Source organism: Lonchura striata, chromosome 30 (assembly GCF_046129695.1).
Source record: "Lonchura striata isolate bLonStr1 chromosome 30, bLonStr1.mat, whole genome shotgun sequence".
Classification (NCBI taxonomy): Eukaryota; Metazoa; Chordata; class Aves; order Passeriformes; family Estrildidae; genus Lonchura; species Lonchura striata.
This window is the reverse complement of record NC_134632.1, coordinates 4,593,775-4,604,895: the sequence shown is the minus strand read 5'-3', so window position 1 is coordinate 4,604,895 and position 11,121 is coordinate 4,593,775. Positions and strand designations below refer to the sequence as shown.

Here is an 11,121-nt window from a genome sequence, read left to right as displayed (position 1 = left end):
AAAAGCCTGTCCAGCTTTGCAGGCGCTCAGCCCACAGCCTGCACCCCATCCCTTGGCTCCCAGCTTTAAATGGGAGTTTTATTGCTTTTATTGGGATCTGTATGTGGGGAAGATAAAAGAACAGGTTGACACGTGGTTCAGGAAGCAACTGGCTGGGTCCGAGCTGGTGCCATGGGTTTGTCACTGAGCAGCTTTCCCATGGTGAGGGGGTCCCAGGTGCATCGTGTCCCTGCACCGGAGCTGCTGCTGCCTCCTCAGCCACCAGCCCTGTCCATCCTAAAGGGACACCGTCACTACCCCATCAGAACAGCTTTCCAGTTGTTATTTTTCCTGTCTTTATAATAATACCCCTTTTGGAGCTTGAAAATAAACAACTGAAAGAAAAATTAAAGGAAAAAAAATAGTATTCTTTCTCTGGATCCTGCCCAGGAAATGGGGTGGCTGTGGGGAGGATGGGTGGGTACTCCTTGAAGGGGAGATGCCCAAGCAGCTGAGGAATTATTGGTGTCTCCAAGAGCTGGTGCTGCCCCTTTTTATCAGTGCCATTGTTCTCTGGAGAGCCCGTGAAGGGCCAGCAATCCATGCTTTGGAAGTGCCTGGCTGGGGGATGCTCTTTGGGGATCCCAGCTGTTTTTCCAGCCTGGGAGGTTTATCTTTATGCTTTTTTCCTCTATCCCTAGTGTATTATTTCAGGAGGGGTTTTCCTGGGGGTCAGCTGAGTGGGTGGAGGAGTCATTTGTGCTCCTTGACCGAGGGTGGGGAGAGGACAGAAAGCTGAGACAGGGGGTTATTAGGACTGCCCATCCCTCTTTTGTACCCCCCTCCACAATATCGGCAGACTAAGCCGGATTTGGTTAAAATTCCTCTTCTCTAGTCCCATCAGGTGGTACCTGAAGCATAGTTTCTCAAGCCTGTCTGCTTTCCCAGCTGCAGGAGGAGCACAGCATCCCCGTGGCTGCTCCAGCTGCTCACCCAGCTCTTGGGTTTTCAACCACTCTGGGATGCACCTCCCTGGAGTCTGCTGCGAGACCCAGGGCCTCTGCAAAACGTGGGCTTTTCATGTTTTCTTGCAGGGCAAAAAAGTCATTTGGGGGCAGCCCAAGCCACATTTTCCATAGGAAACAATCTCAACAGGAAAAAAACCCAAAAACACCAAAAAACACCAACCTGCTTTGCAGTTTTTGGGCTTGCTCCCCGTTTTTAAGCAGATTTTTGGTTTATTTTGGCTTGGTGCTTTTCTGTCTCTTGGAAGAGAAATTGAGCTTTTGCGGGTGATGAGGTTTAGAGATGAAAGGGAAACCAGGAGGGTTTTGTAGAGAGGATTTAGAAGTTCCCGGCGCTGGTGGGTGCGCAGTGCTCAAATGCCATCTAGTGGCACCAAGCACGGGCTGGGGGTTTCGAGGGGCCCGTGGTGGGCTGGCCGAGGGTCCTGTGGGGACCCTGGGGACACTTGGCTTGTCTGGCTTTGCAACCCAACAGCGTCCGTGGGACCCTCTGAGGGGGGACAGCAAGAGTTACATGTTCAATGTTAAATGTTCAAGTGTAATGAGGAGATGAGACGTGAGCAGGAGATGATGAAACACATCCAAAGAGATTTCGGGACAGGGGTTAGGGCAGAGCAGTGAAACCTCAGCACAGAAACCTCAGCACCACCCAGAGCCAGGGATGCTGCCTTCCCCTGCAGCATGCACAGCTCACACGGAGCAGCCCAAATCCTGCTCTTCACTCAGCAAGAAGTCATTTCTGGGTGGAAAACAAAGATACCCAGGGAGGATAACCCTAAATGCAGTGAGAGCCACTGCTCTGCCCGCTGGCTGCGCTGTGCAGGGACCCCAACCAGCCAGGGCTGGGGGTCCGGCTGACCCCCTGCATTCCTGTGGTCACTCCCCTGCCAGCTGCTCCCAGTAAGCCTGGCTGACAGCCCCTGAAATCCTATTAGCCGACTTTCAGGAGAAATAAAGTTAATCGCCTGCTGCAGCTGCTCTTCCTCCTTGCCCTTCTCCTCCTCCTCCCAGCGCGGACTCGCGGGGGCGGCCGGGCCGATGCTGCGAGGCCGCTCCGGCTCCTGCGGCTGGGACTGAGCCCACGGCCCTGCCCGGGGCTGCGGGGCGGGGAAGGGCAGGACGGAGCCGAGCTGAGCCGAGCCGAGCCGAGCCGAGCCGAGCCGTGCCGGGAGCGATGCCGCTGCAGACGGAGATCCTGCGAGAGGTCTGGGCTGCCGACAGGTCAGGGTGGGATTCCCAGGGTGGGATTCCCAGGGTGGGATTGGCAGGGTGGGATTGGCAGGGTGGCATTGGCAGGGTGGCATTGGCAGGGTGGGATTCCCAGGGTGGGATTCCCAGGGTGGGATTGGCAGGGTGGCATTGGCAGGGTGGGATTCCCAGGGTGGGATTCCCAGGGTGGGATTCCCAGGGTGGGATTGGCAGGGTGGCATTGGCAGGGTGGGATTCCCAGGGTGGGATTCCCAGGGTGGCATTGGCAGGGTGGGATTCCCAGGGTGGGATTCCCAGGGTGGCATTGGCAGGGTGGGATTCCCAGGGTGGGATTCCCAGGGTGGCATTGGCAGGGTGGGATTCCCAGGGTGGGATTCCCAGGGTGGGATTGGCAGGGTGGAATTGGCAGGGTGGGATTCCCAGGGTGGGATTCCCAGGGTGGGTGACGTGCTGGGCACCCCCAGTGGGCTCCCCTCTCCTCCAGCACCTTTTTCTCCTGATTTCAGTTTCAGAGCAGTTTACTGAGCATGTTTACGGTGCTGTTTCTTTGGGGGCTGGTGGGGTGATGCTCATTCACTTACAGAGAGGAAAAGTTTGCTAGGTGGGGATCCCCAAATTAAGCTCCTTGATGTCCCCCTCGGCCGAGGCAGAGCCTGTCCTGTGTTCCCTGTTAGGAAGGAGGATGTCGAGACAGGGGGAAATGCTACTGGCACCAAATGAAAGACTGACCTTTCCCCCTTTACCAAAACCTGGGGCAATCTCGTGCCCTCAGGCTCCGTGGAGGGCTGAAAGCCCTCACCACCCTTTTGGTTTCTGTGCCCCACAGCCCCAGTGAAGAGCCAGGGAGCCCCCAGCAGCACAAGCCCAAACAGGTGAGAAAAAATCCTTCCTCTCCATCCCATGTGCCACCATCCCCTGCTGCGCGCTGTCCCCGAGGGCTGGGGACATCAGAGACCCTCAAACCCCAGAGTCCACACCAAGGCTGGTTGGGCTGCTCTATTGGGCTGCTGCAGCCTGTGAGGACGTGAGATTTTTGGGAACCCCTTCCAGAGCAGGTGGGTATAGACAATTGCACAGCTACCCCTTCTTTGTGCATCCTTCTGAATCCCCCCTCCATCACTCTGATGCACCCCATGAGGAGGGTTGCTAGTTCTTAAGTAACAATTTAATTAAGCCCCTCAGTTAAGCTGTAAACTGTGACTCACTTTCCCCAGGCCATGACCTTGAAAGCCAGACCCCCCTTCCCTGCCTTTCAGAACAGCCCCACGTGCCCCCCAGCCTTGGAAGGGTCTCAGCAGCATTTTCATCCACCACCCAATTTAATTTTTAATCAACAGCTCCTCCTTGAAGGGCTTTGTTAAGTAAGGGAGTGGTTGCCCACCCCACAGCTGCTTAAGGGATTAGGGGGTGCAAAGGAGCTTTTCCATATGAGCTCATGACATGGAAGAAAGCAGCCAGTTCCTAGCTTCACCATGGAGCCCCCAGCTCCCCCTCCCCAAATTCACAGTCCTGGGAACCACTGGGATCCATCATGATCCCACTTTTTGTGAAACACACCGCCCTGGAGAACGTGGGAGAAGCAAAACCCCTGCAAGGGGGAAGATGCTCTGCTGGGCAGTGGAAGCCTTGGTGACCTGGATTTGCTGAGATCACTTTCTGAGAGCCCTGAGCTGACACCCACTCCCCAAATACCTCCTGCCCAGAGCCAGGTGCTGACCCACATGCTCCGTATTTGGTAAATCGGGGTTATTTATTTTATTTATAGCCCCAGCTAACCAGGATTAGGTGTGCTGTGCCTAATCCTCCTGCTTCCCTGCTCCTGCTGACCTCCTTGCCATCCACAGGAGCCTCCTGCGGGCATGAGAGGAGATGGAGGAGGGAGGCCAGGCTGTCTGCCTGTCCCTGTGTCCCCTGTGTCCCCTGTCCCAGCTCAGGTGCCCAGAGTGGCTCCCAGCCAGGGTCCCCATGGCCACAGTGGGATTTGTCCCTCTGTGCTGCACGGTGTCACAGCAGCACCATCATCACATCCCTCATGTCCAGGGCTGGCCCAGGGCAGATGTTCTGTCTGTCTGCTAACAGACCTCTCTGTTTTCCTCCCTCTGCCTTCCCCGGGGCTGCCCCATGGTAAGTCACACATCGGAAGGTGTCAGGGTGCCCTGTGTTGGGCTGGGGCAAAACCCGGCTGTATCTCTGAAAGGAGCCCAGTGCTGTATGAGCAGGGGTTGCCTGGGAAAGGGAAAAAGTGTTTAAGGCTGGCACCACCTCTGCAGCACCGTCCATGAGGGCAGAAGCTGAAGAAGAAGAGGCAGGAGCCTGGGCTGGAGCCCGAGGCCAAACCGCGGCGGCTGCGGGTGAAGAAGCCGAGCGAGGCAGGGGCTGCAGAGGAGCCCCCAGCCCCGGCACAGGGTGAGCACAAACCCCCCAGCCCCCATGGAAATGGGGAAATGGGGTGCCCCATCCCTCACCTGAAGCGCTCTCCTTCGTGTGCATCTCTTGAAATCCACAGCGGTGAAGAAGGTGAGGAAGAAGAAGGAGGAGAAGGGAGAGGAGGAGAGCGACAAGGACCCTTCCTCTAAATTCACCAAGGAGCCTCGGAAGAAGAAGGAAAGCCTGGCTGCCCGCTCCCAAGTGCCCAAGGGCTCCAAGAAGCCACAAGGTGCGGAGGCAACACCCACCCCGGCTCGTGGCACCTCGTGTCCCCCTGGACCGTGTCCTGGTGCTCCCAGTGCCTGCTGGGGCTCCGCTGGGGCTCTGCACATCCCCGGCAGAGCTTTTTTGGCTAAAACCCAGCTACGGACCTGGGAGAAACGGGGATGTGGCAGGGGACCTGCGCTCATTGCCTTGTTGGGGGAGTTGGCAATCGAGGGGGAGTGGGAAAGGAGGGTGACACATTCCCTGGGTAGGTGGCACTGAGGTGTCCGGACACTTCACCGGAGCGAAAAGCGGCTCCGCACGGCGAGGCTGCGGCCGCGAGAGAGCGCTCTGGCCGCGGCCGCGGAGCTGGACACGGCCGGGGCCCCGGCCACCACCGGGGGGACAGCGACACCGCCCAGGGATGGACCTGGGTCACCACCGGGGGGACAGCGACACCGCCCAGGGATGGACCTGGGTCACCACCCCGGGGGGACAGCGACATCGCCCAGGGATGGACCTGGGTCACCACCCCGGGGGGACAGCGACACCGCCCAGGGATGGACCTGGGTCACCACCGGGGGGACAGCGACACCGCCCAGGGATGGACCTGGGTCACCACCGGGGGGACAGCGACACCGCCCAGGGATGGACCTGGGTCACCACCGGGGGGACAGCGACACCGCCCAGGGCCGGACCCTCCTCGCTCACCACGAGCCTGAGGTCCCCCCCCACCAAAGGACGTTGTGTTGGCTGATGCCGTGGTCACCTCTGGGCAGAGCCGGCAGAGGATGAGGATGAGGATGAGGAGGAAGAGGAAGAGGAGGTGGAGAATAAAAACCCGCCAAAAAAGCTCAAGAAGAAGCTTCCCAAAGAGCCCCTCTCGGGCGGGGGGGAGAAGAAGCTGAAGAGGAAGGGTGAGTGCCCAGGGACAGGGATGGCTTAAGCCCAGCTCTGCTGCCCCTGGGATCTGTCCTGGGATGAAGGAAGTGTCTTGCACCCCGTCACTGTCCCGGGAGGCTCAGGGGCTGCAGAGCCATCGCCCCCTCCCCAGGCAATCTCCCCCCAGCTCAGCCCTTTCTGCTGCTCTGACCCTGTCCCCTCCTTGTCCCCGTCACTGCCCGTTCCCATCCCCTGGCTGGCTGCTCACCAGCTCCTCTGTCCCAGCAGAAGACAAGAGCGACCCTGACAGCAAAGCCAAATCTGCCAAAAGTACCAAGAAGGAGCCAATGTCCGTGTTCCAGGTGAAGAAGGAGAAGAAAAACAAGAAGAAAGGTATGGGACGAGCAGGAGGTGGCAGCCAGTCCTGCTGCCTGATGGCATCACCCTGAGCCAACAGCCCCCGGTGCTGTGTGACCATGTCCCCCCATGTCCCTCACAGCCTCCACCAGCAGTGATGAGGAGGATGATTCCGACTCCAGCACCAAACCCATTAGGTCAGAGAAGAAGAAAAACCCAGCATCCCTCTTTCAGACTGGTGGGGACCCCCCAAAAGAGAAAAAATCCAAAAAGAAAGGTGAGAGCCCAGCACTGGAGGGGGCGGTAGGTTCTGGTGGAGCTTCTGGAGCTGCAATGAGCTTGGCCATGGAGAGGGGGTTACAATCGGTGTTGGCACGGGTCTATGCTGAGCTTGATTTTGGGGCTCAGTGGAGTCAGGATCTTCTCCCTTCTGTCAGCAGTTCCTCCCAAAGGAGCTGAGAGTGAGGAGGAGACCCCAGAGACCCTGCAGAAAAACTCCAACAAGAAGGGAAAAGCAAAGAAATCAAAGAAGGTACAAAAGAACCCTCAGAGCCATGGGGAGCCCCTCAGGGTGGGGGAAGAGGAGCTCTTCCCCTCAGGGTGGGTCAGGAGGTTTGCAGCATCCCCCAGTGAGACCCACCAGAGTGTCCCCAAAGCCACCAGCTGCAGAGCCCGGGGGGTGGATAGCAAGGAGCAATTCTCTGGGGAGGGAGGGGGGCTCTGGGATCACCATCCCCTCTCACTCAGCAGCAGAAGGAGGAGAGGCCCCCGTCCCCTGTCATCGAGGTGGACAACCTGGAGGAGTTCGTGCTGCAGCCGGCGCCGCAGGGCGTGACCGTCAAGTGCCGGGTGACACGGGACAAGAGGGGCATGGACCGGGGGCTTTACCCCACCTACTACCTTCACCTGGACAATGACAAGAAGGTGATTTGGGGTGGGGGGCATGGAGACCTCTGGGGCTCTGCATCCATCCCAGACAGCACCCTCAGGGTTTGGGGGATGCTTGCCTGCATCCCCTGTGGGTGGTGCCTGGAGGATGAGTGAACAGTGGCCAGAGAGCCGTGCTGAAGCTGGGCTGGGCTCAGCCCCTCCTGCCCCATAACGCAGACAGTATTTTGGGGAGCATCTTCATGACTTGCTCAAGGTCACAGCAGTGCCTTGTGGGGGACAGCAGTGGCACTGGCAGTGACAATGTCCCGTTCCCACACGGTCCCACTGCTCTGCCAGGTGTTCCTCCTTGCTGGGAGAAAGCGTAAGAAGAGCAAAACCTCCAACTACCTCATCTCCATCGACCCCACTGACCTGTCACGGGGTGGAGAGAACTTCATCGGGAAGCTGAGGTAGGAGCAGAGCTGGCACCCCAGTTTGGTGGCACCCCATTTCTGCAGCACCCTCTTCTCACTCCATGACTTACAGGCTGTCCCAAGCTAGGGCTGGCACAGACAGGAGGTTAAATTCAGCGTTTCCCACTGCCGTGTCTGACCTGAAGAGTGGTGGGGGGCTGAGAGGGGAAAACAAGCTTGGCCGGTTCCTCCCAGCAGACAGGTCACGGCTAGAAAAGGTGCTGGCAAGTCCCAGCCTGCACTGCCAGCAGCCACACAGCAGTGCTGGGGGTCCCCGTGGTGGCAGCACCCTGTCACACCCCGATTTAGGGGTTCCTTGAGCCCCAGAAAATCACTGAAGAGTGGGAAGGTCGGCGGTGGTGGGGAGCAGCACCGGGGGTTTGCAGCCAGACCAACACCAAGGTTGTGCCTGGAGAGGAGTGGTGGGGGCTCAGGGGCATCAGCCAGGGCCACGTCCCTCCCTTGGCTGCAGATCCAACCTGATGGGCACGAGGTTCACCGTGTTCGACAACGGCGCCAACCCCGACCGGGCCAACGCTGACTGGTCCAACGTGCGGCAGGAGCTCTCGGCCGTGGTCTACGTAAGAGCAGCCACACAGGGAGCCTTCCCTGGCTCCCCCAGGCAGGGAGAGAGGGGTTCCCACCCTGCACCCCTTCACTGGGGCTTGCAGACATGTGGGGTGGGCTGGAGCCACCCCCGAGCCCTCGTTCAGCCCCCATGAGCGGCCGTAACCCGCAGCGGTTGCTGGTTTTAGGGACAGGGTTTCTCTTGCAGGAGACCAACGTTTTAGGGTTCAAAGGCCCCCGGAAGATGACTGTCATCATCCCTGGGATGAATGCTGACTGTGAGAGGGTGCCCATCCGGCCCCGGAACGTAAGTCAGGGGCCAGACAGGGAGAAGCTCCCTGGGAGCTGGGTTTGCTGGGCACCACCTCGGATTTTACCCATCTTGGGGCATGGAGATGCTTTCAGCTGTCCCTGAAATTCAAGGTGTCCCTGGGAGGTGGGAGACATGGTATCTGATTTTTTTCTCCGTGATAAATCCCATTTCCAGCTGGGTACTGCTACACAGCATCCCCCAGGCAAGCCACAGGAGGTGGCAGGGCTCTGGAGGGGTCACCCCAACTCTGCTCCCCTCCCTCTTGCCCCTCCCCAGGATAACGACGGCCTCTTGATGCGATGGCAGAACAGGAACATGGACAACGTGATCGAGCTGCACAACAAAGCCCCGGTGTGGAACGACGAGACCCAATCCTACGTCCTCAATTTCCACGGCCGGGTCACCCACGCCTCTGTCAAAAACTTCCAGATTGTGCACAGCAGTGACCGTAAGCTGGGACAGGGGTGGGATGGGACAGGGGATAGGGTGGAGGAGCACTGCCTCATGACATGGCCCCAGCTCCCACTGTTTTTGTTGAAGTTTAGTTTTTTCACGCTCTGGAGTCCTGCCTGCCTTTGCTGGAGCTGGGATGGAGCCAGACAGGACTCCCTGCAGGAGCTGCCCTTGGGCCCTGGCGCTGGCAGGGGTGGCACGTGGGGCTCCTGTTGCCAGATTTAGGGCAAGGACAGATCCTGTGGGGTGCTGAGCACCCATCACACTCCAGCCACCCAGTCAGCCCAGAGCATTGTCCCCAGCACACAGCCCACGCTGCTGGCAGGCTCACCCTGGGGTGCACGGTGCCTCGGGGACGTCCCTCAGGGGTGGCAGCAGCTCTGCCTGGATGCGGCTGCTCGTCACCTGTCCGGCGCAGTCAGAAGCCCTTGGCCTCCGGGGTGTTGGGTTACGGGACAGAAAAAGCCTCTTGAGGGCCCCTGGTTATTTTTACAGATTTCCTGTCACCCGCCCTCCAGCAGCAGCGATCCCACGGGGTAGGGGGGGTGGGGTGAGTGGGGTCCCCGTCCCTTTGGGGGGGCTGTGGCACCCAGGGACGGGCATGCTGGAGGAACCAGAGGGTGCCACGGGAAAATGATGCTTTTTGGTGACCTGTGCTGCAGTACAGCGCAGCCAGCGCTGGAGTCGCGGGCCAGGTTTGGGTGGGGGTGCTTGGGCAGCTCCTTTTGGACGTGCTGGGTGCACAGGTGACAGCCCGGCCCTCCCTCCCGCAGCTGACTACATCGTGATGCAGTTTGGGCGTGTGGCAGACGACGCCTTCACCATGGACTACAGCTACCCCCTGTGTGCCGTGCAGGCCTTCGCCATCGCCCTCTCCAGCTTCGACGGGAAGCTGGCCTGCGAGTAGCTCCTGCTCCGGAGCACGAGGCTGCCCGGGGATGCTCCCGCATCCCTGTCCTGTTCTTCTCCCTGCATTGCCACCTTCTCGCAGTCACGGCTCTTCCTGGGGTGCTTCAAGGCACCTGGTGCCCACCGAGTGCTGTGGGACGCTCAGCCAGCTGCAGCCACCCTCTCCAGGCAAAGCTGGGGCAAATCGCTGGGCTGGGGCGATGGCAGAGCCAGGCTGGAGGTATATTCATATTCAGCAGATGAGGCTGACTGCAATCCCTGTCTCATCCTTTTGGATTCAGATCCTGGAAAGTCATCCACCCTCCCCCACTTTTTGTTTTGTTTTGTTTTTGTTGGCATATTCTTTTTTCTTTTTCTATTTCTTTTTGTTATGGTTTATGCTCAGTCTCCCAGTGAGAAGAGGGTAGGTGGTCTCCTCACTTTGTGTTTCCTCATCCCTGCCCACATGCTGGTGGGCTCTGCCTAAGCTTCCAGCAAAAGCCCCCATCTCAGCTCATTGCCCAGCAAGCACAAAGCTCCTCTTTTGCCCCATTTTGCCCTGGTGTGAGTGGATGCCTGGTGCCCGTGGTGTGTTTGTACCCACTGGGTCTCACCTCACTGCCCAGGAATCGCTGGGGATTTGGGTCCCTAAGAAGCAGCCTGGCACCAACAGCGCACAGGCACGTGCTGAGGGGTGGCAGTGCCAGCAGAGGAGGGCTGGTAGGCACGTGAGGCAGAGCTTGCACTGCTGGCAGGTGGCCCAGCTGGGTCAATGCTGCCAGGAGAGACCTGGAAGAGAAAAGTCAGGGTGCACCAGGAAGCAGTGGAGTGACTCATGAGGTGTGGTGCGGTGCTGAGTCACGCTCAGCACCCAGACGGGCCCTGCTGAGCTCCCCGTGCCCTCAGCTCTCGCTGCCCCTCTCCTCCGTGATGCCACTCCAGACCTCACGTGCCCCAGGTGTCCCCACAGCTGCCTCGCTGGTGCTCTCATTCATGAGAGGTGGTGGACAGAAGGTGCCATCCCTTGTCTCAGACTGGTGGGGAGATGTTGAAGAGAGGCAGCTCACTGGGAGCAGGACAGCTCATGCCCCCAGTTTCAGTAGTTATGGGGTAAGGATTCGGTTGCACAAACAAATCTGATTAATTCAGCGTGCCAAGGAGCCCTGAAACACCATCCTCAACACTCTGGGGCTGTTTCTCACCTGCTCAGCTCACACTCTGGCTCCAGAACCATGTGGGATTCCCTTCCCAGGACACAAAGGGCTTGTTCCCCCATTCTGGGGGTGATATGGGCCCCCCAAGTTAATGCAGCTGAGAGGGAGCTGAAGCAGAAAGGCTGAGGATGGATGAGATGGATGTGATTGTGCAAGAGGGATGCTCATCCTCTTTGGGCAGTGTCACAACATCACCGTGGCCAGAGCCTGGAGCTGAGGACAGATGACAGTGACAGGGGGACCATGAGCTGCTGGACCAC

At 59.0% G+C, this 11,121-nt stretch overlaps 1 protein-coding gene across 1 annotated transcript; it reads left to right on the top strand.

Moving 5' to 3' along the window:
- Positions 1 to 1,553: 1,553 nt before the first annotated feature.
- TULP1 (TUB like protein 1) lies at positions 1,554 to 9,666 on the top strand. The gene is made up of 16 exons (XM_077789022.1): positions 1,554 to 1,560; positions 2,016 to 2,225; positions 3,040 to 3,085; positions 3,551 to 3,564; positions 4,497 to 4,619; positions 4,720 to 4,869; positions 5,624 to 5,761; positions 6,015 to 6,119; positions 6,226 to 6,390; positions 6,497 to 6,615; positions 6,834 to 7,007; positions 7,311 to 7,423; positions 7,899 to 8,007; positions 8,202 to 8,300; positions 8,583 to 8,754; positions 9,533 to 9,666. Exons 1-16 carry the CDS (start codon positions 1,554 to 1,556, stop codon positions 9,664 to 9,666), a joined length of 1,878 nt encoding a protein of 625 aa, XP_077645148.1.
- Positions 9,667 to 11,121: the final 1,455 nt, after the last annotated feature.

Excerpts from the sequence above, each read along its gene's own strand:
- TULP1 (XM_077789022.1), top strand. Across the intron at positions 6,616-6,833 it reads AAGCAAAGAAATCAAAGAAG|CAGAAGGAGGAGAGGCCCCC; the intron begins GTACAAAAGAAC and ends CTCACTCAGCAG. Across the intron at positions 7,008-7,310 it reads ACCTGGACAATGACAAGAAG|GTGTTCCTCCTTGCTGGGAG; the intron begins GTGATTTGGGGT and ends CTGCTCTGCCAG.